We start from the raw sequence: 23,097 nt of genomic DNA on the forward strand, positions 1-23,097 counted from the left end.
GCTTGGCAGGTGTCCACCAAGTATTAGCAGCAAGGTGAATACTAAGTATTAAAGTGAGTTAGGCAAAGCTGAGCAGAGACCTCAGAAGCTCTCCCCATCCTCTTTTGCCACCCAATGCCCATCAGTATTCTCCCCTCTACATTCTCTCTCCCCCACACTTGATTCATATATGGGCACCTTGTACTAAACCTTGGTACTAACCCTCCTTGGACCCCTTTGCCTTGGTTTCTATTGAGACTGACAACAAAGCTTCTTTATTTGATGTTTCATGTTGGGCCTCAGCATTGTCCATATAGATGCCCAGTGGCTAAGTGGAAAAGCAGAGCTGGTCCACACCTCTCTTGTTTTCGGGGCAACTGACATGGCATAAATGGATATGAGGCTCTTCCCAGGGCAGTCTGTCTGCATGGGAGTATTTGCAGTACTTATGCCCTTGAGTTTTATAGGGCTATGAATGTGACTATCAGTATACCTACAAAATGAAAAAATATTTGCCAAAATGGTTTGACAACTGTGAAGTACTTCACAAGTTGGTGAAAAGTGGTATTGCACTTCTGTTACGAGTTTGTTAAGTATTTGCAACCCAAGGAACCTTAAATGTGGCCTTAATAATATAACTAGTGCTTTCACTGTATTGTTAACCTAATAAAATTTTAATAAACTCCAAAACCACTTTTATCTCCATAAATTTAAAACTATTTGGATTTCATAATGTATGCTAACTTCTCTGGGAGGTATGTGTCATTCCTTCCTTCAGAGTCCTAAGGATTGACAAAATTGTTTTATTTCCTTTCAGGGATATTATGTAGCATATAACTGTGTATGGGTGTTCCCTATGTAGGTATCTATGAAGAAAGAAAAAAGTATAAATGCCTTGTTAAATACTAATAATAGCAGATGTAAACTAGTAATGATAACATCAGTTTTGCTACCAATTTTGGGGTGGGCCCAAAATGGAATTATGGGACTAGATAGAATGCCAAACTAATAAAGTTTCCTCACACTGAAGACTTTGAAACCCAAGAATTATGTCCTGAAATCTGAGTGTGTACAGCCCAAAGCTCTGTGTGGAATATAGAAATTAAGAAATAGGATTAATGTAACCTTATTCAGCTCATTGTCGTTACCTCTATAAGCTCAAGAATGTGAACTAGAAATAAGGGTATATTTCGGTTTGTGTAATGTGAGACTAAAAGAGAGACTATCCAGAAAGTTAAATAGTCTTTCAGTTATTGGGCAGCCCTATAATTAATACATTTTGGTGAAACTGATGGATATTGTGTACAGGTGAACTTATAGAAGCAGATAATATAGGGGCACACTATTGAAAAATGTTTACTAATTAAAAGCTTTTAAATGGTAGATCCTCCAGTTTGTGAAGTGTGTTCACAGATCATGAAATCTAGCTACACGTAACCTGACCAAGTGGTTTGCAGGGAGAATTTCTGGGGAAAACAGAAACCCAAAGGAAATGGGAAGCCATTGTGAATGAAAGAAAGATAAAATACCCATGAAGTAGCCATCTGATGTAACTTAGAATGGAGCTGCTGCTTGACTATAAAGGAATAGATATACCAGGACACGATGTAATCTGCAAACTGAGGGACTGAGAATCTCTTAAGATTCTCTTTTAATTTCTTCATCGTATGAGACTGTGTAAACCGAGAAGTGAGGATAATTACATTTCATTTCTTTTGTCTTTTAATCTTAATCTTAATCACGAGGGTGCAACATTCCCCGCGTCCGGGCGTGTTCTGATTTGTGAAGCTGGGATTTGTAGCAGTAACTAAAAAGATGCATTTTCCAGACCTTTAGATGAAACACTGGTCACATCTCCCCACCGTCAAGAGCCACGCGAGGCTTCGCTCCCTCGAAGGCAGACAGCCTTGCACCTGCCTGGCGGCTCGCTGCTCCCCGCCCCTGCAGCCCCTGCAGCGCTTGGGTCTAGCCTCCAGCAGTTCTCCCCACCTGTGGGTCTCTACCTGGCTCTGTGGCAGGTGCTGCCCCGCCCACGGCTGACTTCCCATTTCCAAGTGATTATCCTGGAACTCCGTTGCTCTCCCTGCCACACTTTGTTCCATCTCTGCGTCTCCCTTGACTAGCAAAACGCTTGAACCTGAAGGACCCCAGCCAGCGTCGGTCTCTGCACCTGCCCCCGAGGCCGCGGCACCCCCAGGATGTCATCCCGGGTTCCCCTGGTTCCCTGTAAGTTAACCAGCACGGACTACAGGTGGACTCCCCTCTGCCCTGGAGCCCAGCCCCCCTCTTCAGACTTGTTCTCCCGCATCCCGTGGTCACTCTGTGCAGTTCCCTGTGCCCTCTCCAAGCCTCTGAGCACCCCACCCCTGCGGCCTCTCACTGTCCGCCTTGGCCACAGCCCCCCCCCACCCCCCGGGAGAGGAGTTGCTCCCTCGCTCCCCACACACCGGTCCCTTTCCCTCTTCTGCCAGAGGAGCTGCCTCCCCACAGCCCATTGCTGCACGCTCGCCTTGGATCCGTCCTGCTCCCACCGCAGAAGGCTGTGCAAGCTTCGGCCCTTCTCTCGGGCACCTCCGCCCTCTCCAGCCCCCGCCCCCCAGACTTAAAACCAGCCCGATGCAGCTTCTGCACTCACTCCCCTCCCTGCTCAGCCTTCCCGCTCTGGCTTCCACTGTCGCCCTGCCTCCCCTGCCTCCCCTGCCTCCCCTGCCTCCCCTGCCCCTGCCTCCCCTGCCTCCCGTTCCGGGGCCTCCAGAGACCCTGTGGTGCTCCGTCCGGGGGGACTCCGCATTTCTTAGAGGCAGTCAGCCGCGACCTTGTCCTGGTTCCCTCTTGACTGCCTCCGTCCTCACGTCCTTGAGGTGGCACCATGCTTCCCGTGGCCGCCGCAGCTCTTCCTCTCCCTGCTAACCTTCTTCGAGTCGGCGAGGAGCCCTCCTGTCCTCTCTGTCCACTCTGCAGCTCACGCCTTTCGCTCCCGAGGGACAACTACTGTCTTATATGCGGATAACACATATTTTTATGTCCCTGCCCCTGCCTCCCCTGGGAACTTCAGATCCACCTGCCTGCCTGCCATCACCATTTAAGATGTCTAGGGGCACCTGGGGCTCAGCGGGTGAGCGTCTGCCTTCGGCTCAGGGCGTGATCCTGGGGTCCTGGGATCGAATCCCGCATCGGGCTCCCCACAGGGAGCCTGCTTCTCCCTCTGCCTGTGACTCTGCCTCTCTCTCTCTGTGTCTCCCATGAATAAATAAATAAAATATTTTTTAAAATGTTTTAAGCTGTCTAAAGAGCACATCAGATTTCACAAGTTCAAAACTGAACTCTTCCCTTAAAGTGCTCTGACTCTGTAAATAGAATCGTGGATCTGTCCTGTCGCCCAACTCCACGTTGTTACCACCCCAGCGTCACTGGAATTTGCTTTCTTTGTCTCTGCTGTCTCCAGGCGATGCCAGGCTTCCAGCCTCTCCTGGAGTTCCACAGGAGCCTCTTAGGGTCCTCGGAGGCAAACTGTTCAGCCCCATCCTGTCACGTGCCCTCTTGATTTTTTTTTTTTTTTTGCATTCCTGACATGTTAGCCTTTTATTTCTCTAGTGAACTGTGTGTGTCCCTTCTTGCCACAGGGCCTTTGCACCTGTGTCCCTGCTTCCTGGAACCCTCCCCACCTGCCTTCTGTTCAAGTCTAGCTTCTCCTTCAGTCACTCCTGCTCTTGTCTATGCTCTGTCATTGCTTGCTCCAAGCCTGATGTCCTTCTCTCTCCCAGCACTTGTCATTGCCAGAATTTTACATTTGTGCACTTCTTCAGTTAAGGCATGTGCCCCTCTGGACTGTATGCACCGTGAGGGTGAAGGCTGGTGTTTGTGCAGTGCCCAACCCAGAGCAGACACACACGTGGTGTGCTCATGAAAGGATGGGTAGTGAGTGAGTATTGGGGGATTCTCTGATCCATTTTGGCTGAAAGGTTTTCATTTTTTTTTCCACAGCACTTTTTCCAGAGCAGGAACTCTATAAAGCAGAAAGGATTCAAAAAGTTTCTTTTCTTGCTTTCTTCCAAAAAAAGATACTGTTACCAATACAGATCCCCACAGCATGAGGTGTAGGAATTCAGGGATTTGCTTGCTCCAACTTCAGATTGGGTTTTGCTTTCTCAGTAATCAGTCAGAGCCTACATTACGATAGGAATAATTTATTATGCTCTCCCTGACTTTTTTCTGTATAATTTGGGGAAAATGATATGAAATGATTGCTCCTCAGCTTCCCCTTGCCACCCTGTAAACATTCTCTGCTTTTATTTACACTTGTTTCCATAAGATACTGAAAAACTGGTCATCCAGTTTTGCTCTAATTGTGCTTGTCACGAAACTTGGTTCTCAGTTCTGATTCTCTTGTTTTCAAGCTTGAATATTCCGGTGCTGGCATAGAGATAGTTATTTTCTGATTTTTCACAGACATGCTGAGAATTATTTAATAGTTAAGATACTTGGGTAAATTGAATAGGAAAGAATATAGGATTTTTTTAAAGATTTTATTCATTCATTCATAAGAGACACACAGAGAGAGGCAGACATAGGCAGAGGGAGAAGCAGGCTCCCTGTGGGGAGTCCAGTGTGGGGCTTGATCCCAAGACCTGGGTTCTGGACCTGAGCCAAAGGCAGAGACTCAACCACTGAGCCACCCAGATGTCCCAAGAATGTAGTATTTTAAATCAGCTTTGTGTTTCTGTGAAATGGCAGTTTCATACATTTTTTATGGATCATAACATGGATCGTAATATTATAGTATAGACTAAAAGTGATGCCTGATTAAGTCCTTGGAATAATTTGGAAGGAACAGAACTGTAATTTGGCCTTGCACAAATGCAGGTGATCTGGAGTTACCTGAAGAAAACTACTTAGAGATCATCAGTTTATACAGGTTAAGGATTAACTGCTGGTTATAATTAAACGTGTTTGGGATGAACCTAAAGTACTTAGAGGTTATGATCCATTGCAGTGAATTTTAAGGGATTATTCGGATGATTTTATTCTATAATTAGATTCTATCATTTGCTGTTTTAAACATCTGCTGTTTATATCTGTACTCTCCAAATTGCACTAGGGTGCCGGAGGGCATTGCAGCAAATTTACCGGGAGTGCCACAGGATATTTTAGAATTTCAAGAGAAATGTGGCGATACTCAGCATCTGTAGCATGCAAACGACTAGCTTGAGGGAGTTCACGATTCAACTTAGGTCATACTGCATTCCTTCCAAGGACATGATATCTTTGGGAAGCTGGGTGCCAAGCGGTTGTGTAAAAAAAAAAAAAAAAACAAGTGTCACACGAAAATCAAAGGATCAGGAAATGCAAGTGGTAGTATCTAATCCAATCATTAGGTTTGAGAATCTGCGGTGCCCAACATTATGAATGTGTGTTATAAATAGCCTCGTAGTTTGCATATGTTTTCCGTTTTGTCATTTTTAAAAAAATTATTAAAGCACTCAGTTTTAATATGATTCAGAAAACAAAAGCAATAAGAAAGAACACAGAATTCTCCACTTTGGAGGATGGCTGCTCTGTCCCCCTCGTTGCTCAGGCCAAGGCCTCGGACTTGGTCTTGGCTTCTTTCTCACACTGCACATTCAGAACTCAGGAAATCATGTTGGCTCCACTTTAAAAAAAATCCCTTTTCCTACCTACACTGCTGTCACTAGGCTCCCTGCTTCTATAATTGTGCCCACTTCCACCCCTCCAGTAATCTTCTTAAGCCCTAAATTAAGTGATGTTATCACTCTACCACCCGGAACCCTGCAACAGCTCCCATGTCATTTGGAATAAAAAACCAATCTTTCCAGTAATCTCGACTCTTACTGTTTCTCTTCTCAGGTAATCTGTTCCAGCCACTGAGGTCTCTGTGTCCCAGGTGTACTAGGCACACCCTGCCCCAGGACCTTTGCACTGGAATGTTAAACCTCTTTTTTCTTCCAAAACTTGGTTTACTCCAACCCTCCTGATTTAAAATACTTTGGTGACACCTATCTATGCAGTGATGGGCATTCCCTACCCTTTTATCTGGCTTTTTCTTTTTTTCCATAGTTTTCTAACATAGTAGACAATTTATATCTAACATAGTGATTTACTAAGTGTATCTTTTATTTGCTGACTTCCCACTCAGATACAAGCTTCAGGAGGGCAGGCATCTTAATCTGTTTTCAATCACATGTCTCAAGCATCTGGAAGACTACTTGGCATTTATAGGTGTATAGCATATATTGAATGAATAATGTTCAATATATTGTTTAAAAATCTGTATCTTTCTTAATTTTTTGGCTGTTTGAACTATCCAGAAAGCATATTCAAATCTTCTTCTATAATAATGAGTTGTCCATTTTCCCTGAAGTCCTAATGATTTTTGCTGTACACTTCCAGGCTAATTAGGTACTTAATATATGAATCCTATCTTCCTGGCTAATTGAACCTTTTATCATTATGTACAGATTTTCTTTATCCTTAATAATGCTTTTGTCTTAAAATTATTAGTTTAACTGATATTGGTAAAGGTCAGCTAGCTTCCCAATAATTTTTGGTACTATTTAATTTTTTTTTCTCTTCCTTTCAACCTTCTTGAGTTATGTTTTAGGATTTCTTTTGCATATAGCTTATAGTTTTTAATTCATCTTGACAGTCTATGTTTAACCACTCGTTTGTGTATGCTCATTGGGATTATATATATATACATATATATAGATATAGATAGATGAATTTCTACCATTTACTTTATTTGTTCTATTTTTGCAGTGTTTATATTTTCTTCTTTGCTCTCTTTTTTTTTAAAATAAATGTGTTTTATTTATTTTCTTATTCTGTTTTTTCCCTGCTACTAGTTTGGAAGTTATATACTCTGTTTCTTTTAATGTTTGCCTTTTAAATGTTATCATAATACTTAAAGTTATATCTTGCTCTCCTCCTGAACAATACAAGGGCACTGTAACTTTGTCTACTTCCCAACTTACATGCTATTGTTATTCAATGTTTATTTATGTCCATAAATAATGGACATTCATTTAATCCCATGAATTAAGCATTATTACTTTATATAGGTGATATTTACTTGTATTTATCTTCCTATTTACCAATTTATTTGCTTACAAATTCTTTTTCTATCTCAGATCTTAAATACACATTTACTTTCTTTCTAAATTATATCTCAGCAGTCTAAATATATGCTTCTAAAGCTCATAAATTTTTTTAGTGAGGTCCTTTGTAGGTAAGTTCTTGGTTTTTGTTTCTATGAAAAAGCCATTATTTTCCTCTCATTTTTTTGAAGATAGTTTTAGTGGGTATATCCCATGTGTGTTTTTTCTAATAACACAAAGCTGTGAATTTTGACACAACCTTTCTGGAGACGGCATCAGATCCTCTGGGTCAAGGGCTTTGTCCTACAGACTGCCCTGACTTCAGACTCCAACTACAAGCCCAGGCTGTTACCTGCACTTCTCACCTACTGGCTGTACATTGGCCATTCCATGACCCCCTCCTTGGGTTTGATTGATTTACTACAGTGGCTCACAGAGCTCAGAAAAAAAAAAAAATGCATATTTACCATTTTACTATAAAGGATACTATAAAAGACCTGGATGAACAGCCAAGTGAAGAGGTACATTGGCTGAGGCCCCAAAGGGTCCCAAGCACAGGAGCTTCTGTCCCCATGGAACTGTGCCATGGCCCATGGATGCCCCATGTGCCATCCTCTTCGTGTTTGGTTGTATTCACCAACCCAGGAACTCACCACTTCTTGTTCAAGAGTTTTATGGAACTTAATCTCTAGTTACCCCCTACCCCTTCCCCGAGGTCAGTGAGCAGGGCTGAAAGCTCCAGAGTTATACCTACTTGGTCATTCTAGTGACCAGCTCCATCCTGAGGCTCTCGAGGGGCCCCACCCTGACTCACCTCATTAGCATAAATTCACGTGTGCTCTAAAAGGGCGCCTTATAAACAGCAGAAGATATTTCTATCACTCTGGAAATTCCAAGGGTTTTGGATTTGTGCCAGGAACCCAGATAATGGACCAAGAAAATATTGTGCCACAGTAAATGGTTTTATGTAGACAGTAACTTTTTCACTTTGAAGATACACCACTGTCTTTGGGCTTTCAGGTTTGCTTTTGGGAAGTTAGTTGTCAACCTGATTGTCATTCCTTCTTTGTGTTCTGTCTTTTCCCTCTGACCACTTTTCTTTAATTTTGGTATCTTCAATTTAATGATAGTGTATGTAGGTGTGGATTTCTTCTTAGACTCTTCTGTGTATGTTACATATCCGTAGATGTATAACTTCCATCAGTTGTGGAAAATTCTCAAAATTCTCATATTTCAAATATTATCTTTTCCCTATACTCTGTTCAATTCCTCTAAGATTTCATGTAAGCTCCCTCCCAACCCCCCTGTCATAAGCATTCTTCTCTCTCTCTCTCTCTCCCTTTTTTTTTTTTTTTCGTACTTAACCATTCTTTTATATATGACATTTTCATTCTATGTAGATTCTGGGTAACTTCCCCAGCTCTCCCCGCTGGTATACCAGTTATCCAGTCTGCTGCCGAAGCCCTATGTTAGGGGCTTTTTGTTCTATTTTCTGTTTACCGATTATAGTTTTCATTTTGTAGACGTTTTATTGGATTCTTTTTCAACCTGACCGGTCATTTTGAAAGTATCATAGTCTGCTCATTTTTGCCAGCCCATCTTTTACTTCTTCAATACATTTTACATACGGTTTTTGTTTTCTTTTCCATAGCTGATCATTCTAATAACTGAAGTCTTAAAAATAATTTTTGTTTCAGCTGAATCCCACTCTCATTTATCTTTGTGAACTCATATTTGGTTGAACTAAATCTGTGGGCCGCTCAGAGGCCTGCATTGGGGATGCTTTTCCCCAGACACCATTTGCATTTACTTCCACCAGGTGTTGGGATGACTTTTACTTCTTTCAGGGGTCCTCCTCATTTAAGGCTGAAGTGTTTGGTTGAGCTCCTCAGGTTTACTTTGACCCAACTAAGTGTCGAAATTGGTATTTCTCTTCAGATCAACAGCTCTGTTCATGCTTGCATGATAGTCATCAAATTCCCTGTGGATTAAAATCTTTTTAGGAAAAGGAAGGCAAAGAAGGAGAAGGGGAAGAAATCTTGAAGATTTTCTCTACGTTCTATGAACCGAGCAATGTGTTAACCACTCTGCTTTATCAGAAAACTCATTTTTTCCTTTGTTTGGTTTTGTTTTGTTTTTGTAACTAAGAACCCTTCTGAGAATCTTCAATTTACTGAAGTATAAATCTTTAAAGTGATTTTTATTAGCAACAAGGGAGGTATAGCTGGGAGCCAATGTAGAAAAATAATTACCCAAGAGAAAGCTCAACTTTTTCAAAGTCATATTCAAAAGCTGTTTCTGCCATTCACTGGAACTCAGACAGAACTTGGTCCAGTCCTTTGTTTTCTTAAGATTTTATTATTTATTTATTTTAGAAAGAGAGGGAGTATTAGCAGAGAGAGGCAGAGGAAGAGAGAGAATCCTAAGCAGGCTCCATGCCCAGTGTGGGGCCCGACGTGGGGCTCAATCTTACAACCCTGAGCTTATGATTTGAACGGAAAACAAGAGTCAGATGTTCATCCAACTGAGCCACCCAGGCACCCAGGTTCAACCCTTTGTTTTCTGTAACCACATCTTTTGTTCTTGACACCTTTCAAACGTATCTCCTTCTTACTTAGTACCAGGGTCATATGTCTCCTTCCCTTCCTTTGTGAAGCCTGCTCTTTTGGTAAATTCATGCCCTACCCCCAAACTTTTAAATATAGCTCCTATAAGCAAGGTAGAGGTCTCATGAATGCCATTGTTGCTTTGTGAGTACCCAGATGTGTAAAGAAATGGTCACATTTGTCAATTCAACAAATAACTTATGTCAGAAGTTTAAAAGCCTCCTTTCTCAGATAGTATTTTCTTTACAATAAGTAGTTGTCCCGGACATGTGGTTGAAGGAGCTCTGGGCTGAGGCTCTAGAGGGGAAGTGAGAAGATAAATGGGAGAAACAGGGAGAGCTGGCCATGAGGGCTCACCCTCCAGATTCCTCCCTTGCCACAGCACCCCGAGGCCCCCACAGGCCCAGCAGCAGGCTGAGATGAGTGGGAGGTGGAGCTGGATGTGAGGTGGAGTCAGTGGCAGGGCCTGAAGAGGAAGTGAAGAGGGCAGCAAGAGAGATGAATTGGGATAGGAGCAGGAGGAAGGGGGGCAGGAGGTTCTTGCGTCTACCGGGTTGTCTTCCTGAGGTCCGTGTTCAAGTCAAGCACTTTCCACATAGGTAGTAATAACCTGTGCCATTTATTTTGTATTTTTCTAGATCAATGAACTGAGCCATGTTCAAATTCCTGTTATGTTGATGCCAGATGACTTCAAAGCCTATTCAAAGATAAAGGTGGACAATCACCTTTTTAACAAGTAAGTACAAGTACGGCCTTTATTGGACTGACATGGCTGCCAGGAGTGTGATTTTTATGAATTTCTATAATCACATTATTTGTCAATGGGTGGGAGTAAAGTTTTGCTGATGAAGTTAATCCTGTGATAAACATAACCATCTGTCATTTTCAGAAAAGCAACAGCAGGCCCTCTTGGGTAATATCCTTTTGCCATATGGCATATTGTTCTCTATGAATATCTTATATGTTAAAAGTGATATTCTCATTACAATTTAAATGTTTGAAGCTGTAAATTGCTTGGAATTTTTAGCATCTATGGACCTCAGCTCTTCTACGAAACTTATTAACCTCATGAACAGAAATGACTACTTCATAGAACAAGAAAGAATTAAGGTCCATTTTTATAAAACATAACTGGATGCCATGTTGGGCATTGGGGATATTTCTCCTTCATCTGAATGTCACTTTAGATGTCATAATGGAGTACCGCATGTATTAGCTGTCCACTGAGAGCAGGAGGGACAGAGAAGTATAAGAAATGGCCCTGCCCTCAGGGGGCTCACAGGCAGGTGGTTAAAACCTGACGCATATACAAATTACTATGTTTTGGTGTACAGAGTATGGCAGTAGAGGTGTGTGTGTGTGTGTGTGTATGTACATGTACACAAAGGAGGAAGCAATTCTAAATGAATGGGATGAGCCTCAAAGAAACCCCTCCCACATGAGGATCAATTACAAAATTTCTTCATGTGGCCATTGTTCTGATATGAAGCTGATGTGTTAATTCTCTTAATACTGTTTAGAAGTTGACCTTTTGAAGGGATTTTTTTTCTATGTGATTTTAGATTGTGGTATTTATATATAGCATAAAATAGGTCATTCAAGGAGTAGGGGATAGTGTTGCATTGCAAGCTTTAATCCGCAAGTACCTGAGGAGGAGTGTGGGGAGCACATTTGTGACTCGTTCTGCTGCCCATCCTACTCTGTCCTTCACTGTTTCCCTCTGTGTGGCCCCTTCTCCTTCCACCTCTTCTTCCCTGGGGAAGCGGCTATAAGGAGTGGCTGGGATTTGAAAGGTCATACAGTCCTAGTGCCCCTAGGTGGTGAGAGATGAATATTACCAGTCTGTCCTTGTGTCTCCCAGATTTACTGTGGGTTGTAGTTGGTTCTGTGAAGCACACCCATGGCTTCTGTGGGTGGGGAGCTCCAGGCACTCGGGCTACATGTGGAACTAGATGGTGGCAGATCTAAGTCCAGCTAACATTTTGTACATCTCAACTTTATTCCACAATATGCCTGTTTCAGAGAAAACATGCCAAGCCACTTCAAGTTTAAGGAATACTGCCCGATGGTTTTCCGTAACCTGCGGGAAAGGTTTGGCATCGATGATCAGGATTTCCAGGTGAGTTGCTTTTTTGTAACCTTTGTTTCAAATGGGTTTTGGTCTGTAAAGTAGGACTTACATTTTTTTCATTGCAAGTAATTATATAATAGTAATTTTCATTTTATATAAGACACTTGCAAATGAGCTTTCTGAAATAAAAGGTTCTTTCAGTTAGGGGCCTCTAATCAAAATTATTTTAGCAGATGGTAGGGAAAGAGTATTCTTTGGGAAGAGAATATACGTGAGAGTTCTACACAATACTCATTTCCCAGTGGAAGTGTCCTGCCAGCAGAGCCTCCTCCTGATTTCTGCCATCAGATGTGTCAACAGCCTGTATTAGTGTGCATGTGTGTTTTGAATTCGCATTTCCTGTATTTGCAGAGGCCACTTAGCAATTGGAGAAATTGTATTTTTGTTCTGATTTGCCACTTTTCAAATTGGCCGAAGCTGACTCTTGTCTGCAGCATTCTGTCAGAGGCCACACCTTGTGCACTGTGATGTGACATGGTCTAGTGACTGCAGAGCTGTTGTCACCAGCAGGAGGAGCCTGCCAGTCCTAGGCACAGCTTGGAGAGCTCTGTGGTCTGCTCTCGGTACCCCCCACATAAAAACGTGCATTGTTGCTTTTCTTCCCATATATGCCTGGTTCTCAAATCTGACTTTTAAAATTAAGATCATGGTGCTGTCAGAGTGCCAACGCATGGTCACTTCCCCCAAGAAAGGATCTGATGTTAGTTACTTGATTTTAATATAGCTAGTCAGATTTGTAAGAACAGCAGGAAAAAAAAAGTAAAAACCAAGGATTTTTCTAAAGGATTATTTATTTATTTATTTATTTATTTATTTATTAGTTATTTGAGAGAGGGAGAGAACATGAGCAGAGGGGAGGGCCAGAGGGAGAGGGAGAAGCAGACTTCTTGCTGAGCAGGGAGCCCAATGCAGGGCTCAATCCCAGGACTTTGGGATCATAACCTGGGCCAAAGGCAGATGCTTAACCCACTGAGTCATCCAGGTACCCCCTACTCCCCCACCCCCCCTCCCCAAGGATTTTTTTAAGAGCAGAAAATCAGAGTTAAGAGATACAAGGGCTTTTAAGACAGTCCATTCATTTTACTGTGAGAGCACTGACTTACTATAAATCCTTTCAAATTTAGTAATGCTTTCTTTTACTTGCCCCAAATCAGAAATCCTAACCTATCCTGCACTAAGTGACATATTGCTACCCTGACTGACCTTACAAGTTGAACATTGACACATCTTACCCTGTATTTTCCCTTAAAGAACGGAGCCCCTAAGGCAAATTGAGCTTACCTAAAGATATGTGGACCTCCCCGCCCTGCCCTGCCCCATTACTGAGTTTCTAAGAATTTCTTGCATGCTCACTCAGGCTGACCGAAGCCTCCAAACTGCCAGGTTTTGTATAAGCAATGTTAATCAGGCTGCCAGTGACATTCTCTCCTGTGTGGACCAAGGCTGATGGTTCCACAGAGCTGGGTTCTGAGCAGAGGCTTGGGTGTGCCTGGGAGAGGGCTGAGGAGAAGTGCTACAGGGTGGAGAGGGTGCTAAGTTTGCTTTTAAAAACTGGTGGAGGGGTCTGGGTGGCTCAGTGGTTGAGCACCTGCCTTCTGCTCAGGGCATGATCCTGGAGTCCTGGGATCGAGCCCTGCATCAGGCTCCCTGCAGGGAACCTGCTTCTCCCTCTGCCTGTGTCTCTGCCTCCCTCTCTGTGTCTCTCGTGAATAAATTTTTAAAATCTTAAAAAACAAAAACAAAAACTGGTGGTGCCAGCACTCATGATTTGGGCCTCATGTGTAAGAGAAAGAGTTGCATTCAAACCTAGACTTGTAATTTACTGCTGAAAAAAATAAGTAATCTTTAAAGAATAAATTTTGGAGTAGTAAAAAAAAAAAGTTTGTATAAAGTAAAAAGGAATGATTCTACATTATTTAGGAACTGTGTAGTACATTTCAAGACCATATGAAAATAAACAGAAGGCTTTAAAGGAATGAATAGCTGAAACTTTGATGTCCTAAGAAAATCTACTCTACCTGAATCCTATGTGAAACTCATGTGTGTACCTCCCTCTGTCCCTCTCCTTTTTTTTAAATCAATTACACTTGCATTTCACAGAAACTGGCTTTTGAAGACATATGCTACAGGATCCTGTTAGGTTCCTCAATTCATTATCAAAACGGGAGTTTTAAAATTTCTTCCCATAATCAGCCCTGTTAAGTAAGATCTAAAATGGACTATTTACAGCCTGAAATCTGTACTGTAGCAGATGAAAGTAGTTTTTTAAATTTCCTAAAATGACCAGTTTAGTTGCAGAAATACCAAGACATGAGCCAGCTTTCCTTCACCTTTTCCCCCCTAAAAACTACCATGTCACTTGATATTTAAATACGTGCAAATTGCTGAGTACAAACTTTAAAGACAAATCAGGCAAGTAGAGGATGATTCACGTAAGTAATTGGCAAGCCACCTAAGCTCTTAGCAGGAGAGATCAGTATAGAGAGCCGGTGTGAGTATAATTAATCATTTGAATGCCACTCCTTTCCTCAGCCGTGCCCGGTTCTAGTGGCATTTAAATTGTTGCTTTCTCTTTGGTAACTGTATTTCTATTTAAAAACAAAAAAAACAAAAAAACAAAAACCAAAAAACTGAGTGTTTAGAGTAACTTTAGTAAACCAGAGATATATACTAATTTTTCTCCCCAGTTCCACATTCCTTTCCCAAAATCTCTACCTTTTAGGAAATTTTCAGTCGGGGCAGGCCCCTGAGTTTAAACTGCAGATGATATTGTAAATGTGGGGCTCCACTCCCCACTTTCTTGGCCACTTGGTTTGGAAAACTGGAGGAAATATGCCAGCTCTGGCTCTGAGTTTGTACCTTGAGGGCTGTTGGGCATTGACAGGGTAAAGGCTGAGGTGCTGTGGTCCCAGGAGGGTTCTGGGAAGGACCTGTGAAGCCCAGCAGTGGACATAGGCCAGGACTGGAGGGGCTGTTACCCCAGCTGCTTGGCTCATCAACTCATCACTGCCAAGACATTGCATTTATCATGGCCAGAACAAGAAATACATACCCATTGACATACGTAGTACCAAATTAAATACTCTTTCTCAATCTGATTTGAAAAGTGAGACCTGCGACCTGGGCTCTGATCATCTTTTGATGGCACCAGATTGCTAGAGGGGAACCAGGTCTCACACTGCTTTGCCTTGCCTTGATCTGTTTATTTTTCTGAAGTGCTTGCTTATTGGACGAGTGGCTTTAAATCAATGTGATAAGGAGGTCTGCTGTCTGGATCATTTAGTATTCAGACCTTCACATTAAATCAAAGGGATGAATGGTGTCGACCTGCCTCATGTGTGGGACTACCTTTTTGTTGCGCCTGAAAAAAGTCAGTGTTGATGAATCTGATAAAAATGAACATAGTAATTAGCCTACCTAATTGACCTCTATCAGCAAACTTAAACTTCTTGAAAAGAATTGAAGAGCATTCCTACTGTAAACATTTGTATTTCTCCCCTGGTTTTGGTTTCTTGAGTGTCCTTTAAAAATAAAACTTTTTTTTTCTCACTGTTAAAGACAAATTCAAACAATGGTTTGAGAATATTCATCATTAATAAGAGTATCACTTAATATTTATGTATGTATATGCACATATATATATACATAAGCCTCTGTGTAGGTACATATGTTTATGTCCGCTGCTTCCAGATTCAGAACTTTCTCCAATTTATTAGTGTGTCTTAAAATTATTTCATTGGTCTCTAAGAGGCTCAGTGTTGAATTATGTTCTTCCTATCATTGTTGGGCCAATGTGACTTCCCTTTCCCATACTTTTAAGATAAGACATCTTTCAAGATGAATGCACCCATGGAGGCCTCCACTATTATTTGCACTGTGGTGCTGTTTCTGCCACCACTGCCACCCAAATCTCTGGTCCCCCTTCAGTGCATGATTTCATGCACAGTTACCACTCCGTGTGTGTTTATTTGTACCTACTGCATGTCCGGTCTATGCAAGACATTATAGGGGATGAGGAAGGAAAGAAAGAGGGAAGGAATTCCTTTGCGTTTGTTTTAACTATTCCATATCAGATTCTATATTAGATGCTAATGAGATTTACAGAAACCCAGACATCTTGATTTTTAATGTTCTCCAAGAAAATCTGCACCCCTCTTTCCAGTCTCTCAGAGAGAGACCTCTTACAACAGGCCCAGGAGGCCCAAGGGCGGCTCCACTTCAAGTTTCTGAGCTGCAGGAGAGGATTGCCCACCAGAAACCAAAAAGTTCTGCAAGCTGGAGATGATGTAGTTAAACCTCAACACACCACGTAATTGAAACCGAGTCCTGTTGTTCTTTGTGGAGGATAATACCCGGTTTACTTTTCCCCTACCGCGTCTCCTGAATTAGAATCCCTCATTATTTGCATTTGATGCATCTTCTTTGTATTTGTAACAGAGAATTCTAATTTTAAAATAATTAATTTTAAAAGCTAACATTTTAAACTTTTGATGTTCTAGTTCTAAGTTTAAAACTAAAATTTTAAAGTGTTAAGACCAGGGTATACAGAACCTTGTTGGGGGTGGGGTGGGGTGGTGAGAAATCGCCAGTACCTGAGAATACAGAGCCTATCACCATGTTTTCAAATGTAGATTGCCCAAATACCATTTAAGCTGTCTGAGGGCAGGAAGGAGTCTGACATGTCCACCACGGGGCAGGCCCAGAGTTTAGCATCAGCCTGGCTCTGGGCAGGCACTTTGGAGATATCTGTGGCAGGAAAGGATGCAGGGCTGGGGGGGTGGACTAAGGGAAGCCAGCCTTCCGGGCCAAAGCATGGCGGCCCTAGAGCTCAGGAAACATGAAGCAACTGGATGGTGTTGGGGCTGTAAAACTAAAGATGGGAAACCGGCCTGCAGACTTTCCCCTGGATACTTCAGCCCTAGAGCAGCTCTGTGGATTTTGCACAGGCGAATGATGTGATGACAAGTGGATTTTCTAAAGATAACTGAGGTGGTTGTGTACAGAATGCATGAGGAGATAATGCGGCTAGGAGGCTCTGAACTATCCCAGCGAGTGAAGAGGGATAAATCAGGGCCCTCGGCACTGACAGGGTCAAACAGAGAGCAGCTCCCCGAGGTGGGGGGAAGAGAAACCTGACAGGAATGAAGGTGTTAGAGCTGGAGGGGCTGGGAGTGTAGGAGGGCCAGTCACTCACTGGAGGGGGGCTTGGGAAAGGGTGAGGAGAGAGAGGAAGATGCAGTTGAGTTTTCAGCCTTTTGAAGGTGGAGGCCATCTTGCTAGGCATGGTGCAGTGGGGCAGCTTAGGTGGTGCCCTGGGTCAGGAGCCCAGGCCCAGACGTGGGGGAGGTTGGCTTGTGGGTGCTTGTCTCTCAACAGGCCTACTTGTACTGTCATCACCAGAATTTGCTTGCTCCTTGAATCATTTAAGCTCTTTCTTTCCTCTGTAACTGCTGTGTCTCTTGAGCCCACTCATTCACAGCTTCTCCTTACTCTCGCTGGCCTTACTGGTAAGCCTTCGTGGGCCTCACAGAGCATAGCAGACAGAAACTCCACCTGGGCCGAAAACCAAAGGAGCTCTTCTCACATTGGACAGTGCCCTGACTGACTTTCAGGAGAGCTCCTTCACAGCCTAGCAACATCATTAGATTTTTTTTTTCCCTGTGCTTTTTCTGCTCCTTACAAGTTGAATCAGTGACTGTCCCCACCACAGATTGTCCTCACCTAATAACTCAGGCTTCCTGTTTGCCTTCGTTTCCCCCCACTGAACCCACTTTGGGTTATGACCCATGACTTCCAACCAAGAACTGAACAGTTGTCCCTGCCACAGGGAGTTTCTGTCCAGGTTAGATGTTGTGTTTGCTTAGTGTGATCCTCAGACACGGGACTCTGGTATTTTAATGTCAGTCAAGTACCAACCTGAGATTTTTGAAGGAGATCTCATGGTGCTCTGTGAAGTTCCCACAACTCTGCCTCCTTCTCTGGTCATTGCCATTCGTTTTTGTGTTCTTCTTGCCTCCGTCGTTTCATTATTGATAAGTGTTAAATTGCAGTGTGTCTTGCTCCTCCTTTTAATGAAAGCCACTCTACACCTGGGATCACAGCCTAGACTTTCTTTGAAATTCCCGAAAAGCTTAACACACAGCTTTGAACACAGTGGGCATTTAATAAATCCTTCATGATGATGTTCAAGTTAGCATGTTGGTCTTTACCTCTCTGACAAGGTCAGAGGACCATCTGTGTTCTCTCAGATACGTCAAATGCAAACTGAGAAAGCAGCCTTGTCTGGGCAGTTGCTCCTGGCTCCCGGCCTTGTGATTTGAGGCATGTAATCATAATCCTGATTTGTCAGCAGGGAGCGTTCAGCTTCCAGGTTTCAATCCCATGAAACAGGTAGCATGGATTAGGAGCAAGAACATTTCCCGGGAGCAAGGAGGCTGGTGTTAATCTTGGATTTTCAGGGAGTGATGCTGTGGCTGCATCTTAATTTTCTCATCTATGAAATGAGGGAGAAGGACATGATCTTTGCGGCAACCCTCCCAGCTGCCAACGCTCTGAATCTGTTATTAAGTCATCTTGAGTAAATGACAGTCACTGAGGTGCTCGTGTGCAATGTCGACATGTTCCCTTTGTAAGGTGGTGGCTTTTATACACTGGAGCATGGCCTAATTGATATTAAGTGGCCTTTCTGCTGATTAAAAATAAAAACTTTGCGTACATGATTTTTCACAGAAATACAAACCCATATCAAAATGGGGAAAAATCCACGAAGGTGTAGACTCTGGGAATTAAGCGTTCAAAATGCTTGAGTATTGAGAAATGCACTGGGGACTGTAATGGTTACTAAATCATGACATTTTCAGGAGAGACATAGAAGATCAGTGGTAAGAATGAGCTAATTAAATTGACCTTTACATTTCCTCCACCCTTCTGGAGGCCCCACTAATCCCAGACCTCCCACTGCGGAAATAAACATCTTCAGTGTAGACTTTCAGAGGAGTGGGGAGGAAGGATGGCACCATTAATCCCTTTCTTAAGGGAAATGACAGTAAAGTTCCAATTAGAAGAGTCAGAAGGCCACTGAAGAGTGAGTTTCATCTCTCATTATCTTCCTTTATTTCCTGCCAAGGGCTGACATGACACAGAGCTTCAAACACTGCTATTGAGTTTTGGGACAGGATGTTGTAAGATCAGTCACGTGTTTGCCTGTGCAAGACGGAAGCGGGTAAAAATAAGTCCACTTACCAAGATGCAAGAGAATCAAGCAAAAGTGGACTCAATTGTCATCTCGCTACCTGTCCTACATCTAATAGGTCTGCCCCAGAACTTCAGTTTTTGCCAGAGAGTTCGGCTTTTCCCCCAACTCCTCTGGGAGCATCCCTAAGAATCAAGATTTGCTGGCTATAAAGGTGTCTACCACGCTGGACCGAGTACAGTGTACGTATGATGGTCCCTCACTCGCCCAGAGACAGCCCAGGATCTATAGCTAGCAAGTTGGTCACCTTCGGGACTTGCAAGAAGAAAGTTTGGCCCTGTCACAGATGCCCGTGTACTGTAGGAGTGTGTTTATATGAACTGTCCACAATAGGCAAATCTATAAGGCGGTGGATCGTGGTTTCCTGCTTGAGGGTGGGGGTCAGAACGGGAGTGACTGCTAATGGGTAAGGGTTTCTTTTCAAGGTGATAACCATGTTCTCAAATTCATTGTGGTGACGGTTAATTTTGTCTACTAAAAACCATTAAACTGCACACTTTAAAGAGGTGAATTATCTGGTATGTGAGTTACAGCTCAGTAAAGCCATTAAGGAAGAAGAATGCGGCTTAAGAGTAGTTTATATTCAATAGGTGATTGTAATTTTCCTCCACCACTGACTTGAGCTCCCTTTTTCTCGAGGGTAGGGCGGTGCGATAACAGTGTTTCCATTTAGAACAAGTGAATTTGAGGCATCAGATCGTTTATAATGTGAAACTAACTAACAAATGTACAGAAGAACGAGGTGGCTAATGAATACAGCGTGTATGTTGCAGTTAGTTTACATTTGTGATTAGATATCACCCCTAAATTAACAGCAAATCATTGTCCATCTCCTACTTCTCTGCAAACTAATAGCAGTAACTATTACTGAATACTAATTAGTAGAGCAAGAAGGAAACCTAGAGACGTTAAGTCCAACTTTCTTTGCCAATAGTCAGGTAACAGAGCGAGGGGAGCTGGGAGGGCTCGTTCCCTTGACTTCTGACTCGCTCTGTTTCTGCCGTACATGCTGAGATCTGAAGCCTATGAATAAATTTGTGGGCAGTGGAGGTAACAAGACACTGTATCAGTGTCTATTAATCCATATTTTAAATGTTCAATTGAATCTTTTAAAGCTCTGCATTGAACGGGATTGTGGACTTCGAGGTAACTCAGCGTGTCATCCAGATTCCTCCCCACACTGTCAGTTCCAAGGTTGCTTTTGCAAACCTCCGTCTCTCTCCTTGAGCCCTCATCTTTACCTGGCACCTGCTTGCTTCCTTTATTCTTGCTTCTCCCTTGAGGTAGCAGAGGTCTGCGCAGTGAGCTCCCCTGACTTTCCCTCCCCTGTGCCTTCAAATCCGTGGGCGTCTTCAGCCTGCTTTCCTCCTCTCCTCAGGAAGGAGTCACCCACCTCTCCCAGCTGCCTTCCCCTGTGCTTTCCTTTTTTTTTTTTTTTTTTAATTTTTATTTATTTATGATAGTCATACAGAGAGAGAGAGAGAGAGAGAGAGAGAGGCAAAGACATAGGCAGAGGGAGAAGCAGGCTCCATGCACCGGGAGCCCAACGTGGGATTTGATCCCGGGTCTCCAGGATCACGCCCTGGGCCAAAGGGAGGCGCCAAACCGCTGCACCACCCAGGGATCCCTCCCCTGTGCTTTCCATCTCTCTCTCTCTCTCTCTGTCTTTTAAAGATTTATTTATTTGAGAGAGTGAGTGAGCAGGGAGGAGGGGCAGAGGGAGATGGAGAAAGAGAATCTTAAGCAGACTCTGTGCTGCACCTGGAGCCCAACGTGGGGCTCGAACTTACGACCCTGATATCATGACCTGAGCCGAAACCAAGAGTCCAATCAGTCCTCAGTCAACTGGGCCACCCAGATGCCCCACTTTCTATTTCTTTAGAGACCTGTCCCACCCCTTTATCCCCTTTGATGGAGATAAGTGGGCGCTGAGGACAGGAGGAAGACCTTGTGGGTTGGGAATTTTTTTTTACCTCAGAGTTCTTTATAAAATGTTGTAAATTCGTTTGTAAAAATATAAGTGGTTGTTAAGGAGGGCTGTAGGAAATAACCTGCAAAGGTAAATGGACAGCGGGAGGCTCTCAATTTTTCCTAGGTACAAACCAGAGGCTTGGCCAGGGTGGGGATAAGAGGAATCAAGGACAAATTGGAAGAAGATTATCTCTGAGTCCTTCTTCATTTTTAGCTTCTCAGTCTGCAGAATCATCTGTCAATATTGATCTGCACTTGTAAAGATCTTCCAAGTTGAAATTCACTATTTATAATCATCGCTACCATTTATTGAGTACTTCTCTTTTCCAGGCACTATTTTAAAACATTATACTCCTCTAATTTAATTCCCAAACGTGTGGCTCATATTATTATTATCCTTATCGTTATTTCTATAGATATGGAAACCAACGCACCAAGAGCTTAAATTAACTTGCCCAAATTCACGGTCTTGATTTTAAAGTTTCCATGCCCAATGCCATGTTATACCATCTGCCAGCTTCATCAGCAGCACTGTTTGGAATTTGAAAGGCCATCATGGCTCTGCTTTGGCAACGTGAACCTGAGAAGATATGAGTAAACTAAATAGAAGTATGAATGGACTAAACATAGAGAGATGGTTTCAATGTCAGAACATTTTGATGGGGCAGTCTAGGTGGCTCAGCGGTTTAGCACCGCCTTCAGCCCAGGTTATGATCCTGGAGACCCAGGATCGAGTCCCATGTAGGGCTCCCCATAAGGTGCCTGCTTCTCCCTCTGCCTGTGTCTCTGCCTCTTTCTCTCTGTGTCTCTCTTGAACAACTAAATAAAATCTTGAAAAAAAAGCAAAAAATAAAAAAAAAATTTTAAAAACCATTTTGATGAATGTGTACTTCATGGCTTTGTGAGGGTCTTGTCTTCTCTGATGGCTTATAGACTTGGGAAGATGTATGAGGACATTTCACAAGGCCAGTGGGACATTTCACACATTGAATGCCCTGGATTGCCTTTAAACTGTGTTGTGACTTTGACTCCACATAGCCAAAGAGCACTTCGTTTTGCACATTCACACTTTTGAACTGAGAGGTTCAGAATCCCAGATTTTGAATTTTTAAAATGACACCGTGTTTCAGAATATATAGCTTTGTCTATAACAAAGAATCTGTTTTCCTATTTTCTTCTTTCTTTTCTTTTCTGAAATCTGTTTTCTAATGAGGGCATAAGAGTAGAGCTCCATATTCTAGGTAGATATCATTGTGTCATTTTACCTGGCAACTTTCTCATACACCCAGAAAGGTAGGTATTGGTGAACATTCCTGAGAGTAAATATTTTACTTTGGAAATGGGAATTACCTTGAAGATGACTAAACAGCCCTATAAGCAGTGATTTTTAGGTCTTTGATTAGATCAGATTTTCATCTCAGACTTGGTCTTTTTTTTTAAGATTTTATTCATTTATTTGAGAGAGCGAGCATGAATAGGGAGAGCAGGAGAGGGAGAAGCAGATTCCATGCTGAGTAGGGAGCCTGACATGTGAGTGGATCCCTAAGACTCTGAGATCATGACCTGAGCCAAAGGCAGACACTTAACCGACTGAGCCACCCAGGTGCCCCAAGACTTGGTCTTTTAAATCAGGTGGTTAAGAGGGAAAGAATTAAAAAAAAAAAAAAAAATATATATATATATATATAGTATCTTCAGCTGGACCTTCTTTCCTCTATGCACAACTTGTCCTCACTTGCAGATTTTGTCTTAACTTCTTTTTGTCTTTTCTTTCTTTCTTTCTTTCTTTCTTTTTTCTTTCTTTCCAGTTTAGCATTGTGGAGAGTAACCCAGAATTTCGCATTCCCAGAGTAAAGGATTTCTTGTTTCAGCCTTGGCATTATTTGTCAAGAAAACCCTTACAGTTTTAAGCAGGGAAAAACAGGATAGGACAGTCTAGAGATAGAAGCCAGTCACCAAAAGAGAATGAAAAGCCCCAGCAATTCTCAGAACATGTGAACTAATTAAAATAGACACAGTGTACTGAGTCACGTGGTCAGAAAT

At 42.7% G+C, this 23,097-nt stretch overlaps 1 protein-coding gene across 1 annotated transcript in view; it reads left to right on the forward strand.

Annotated features, from left to right (window-relative positions):
- Positions 1–23,097, forward strand: part of PIP4K2A (phosphatidylinositol-5-phosphate 4-kinase type 2 alpha) — a 178,405-nt gene that overhangs the window by 100,564 nt on the left and 54,744 nt on the right. The window contains exons 2-3 of the mRNA XM_077896832.1: positions 10,339–10,436; positions 11,723–11,819. Coding sequence (XP_077752958.1) covers positions 10,339–10,436; positions 11,723–11,819 — 195 coding nt within the window. The remainder of the gene's footprint in view (positions 1–10,338; positions 10,437–11,722; positions 11,820–23,097) is intronic.

This window comes from Canis aureus, chromosome 5, assembly GCF_053574225.1.
Source record: "Canis aureus isolate CA01 chromosome 5, VMU_Caureus_v.1.0, whole genome shotgun sequence".
Classification (NCBI taxonomy): Eukaryota; Metazoa; Chordata; class Mammalia; order Carnivora; family Canidae; genus Canis; species Canis aureus.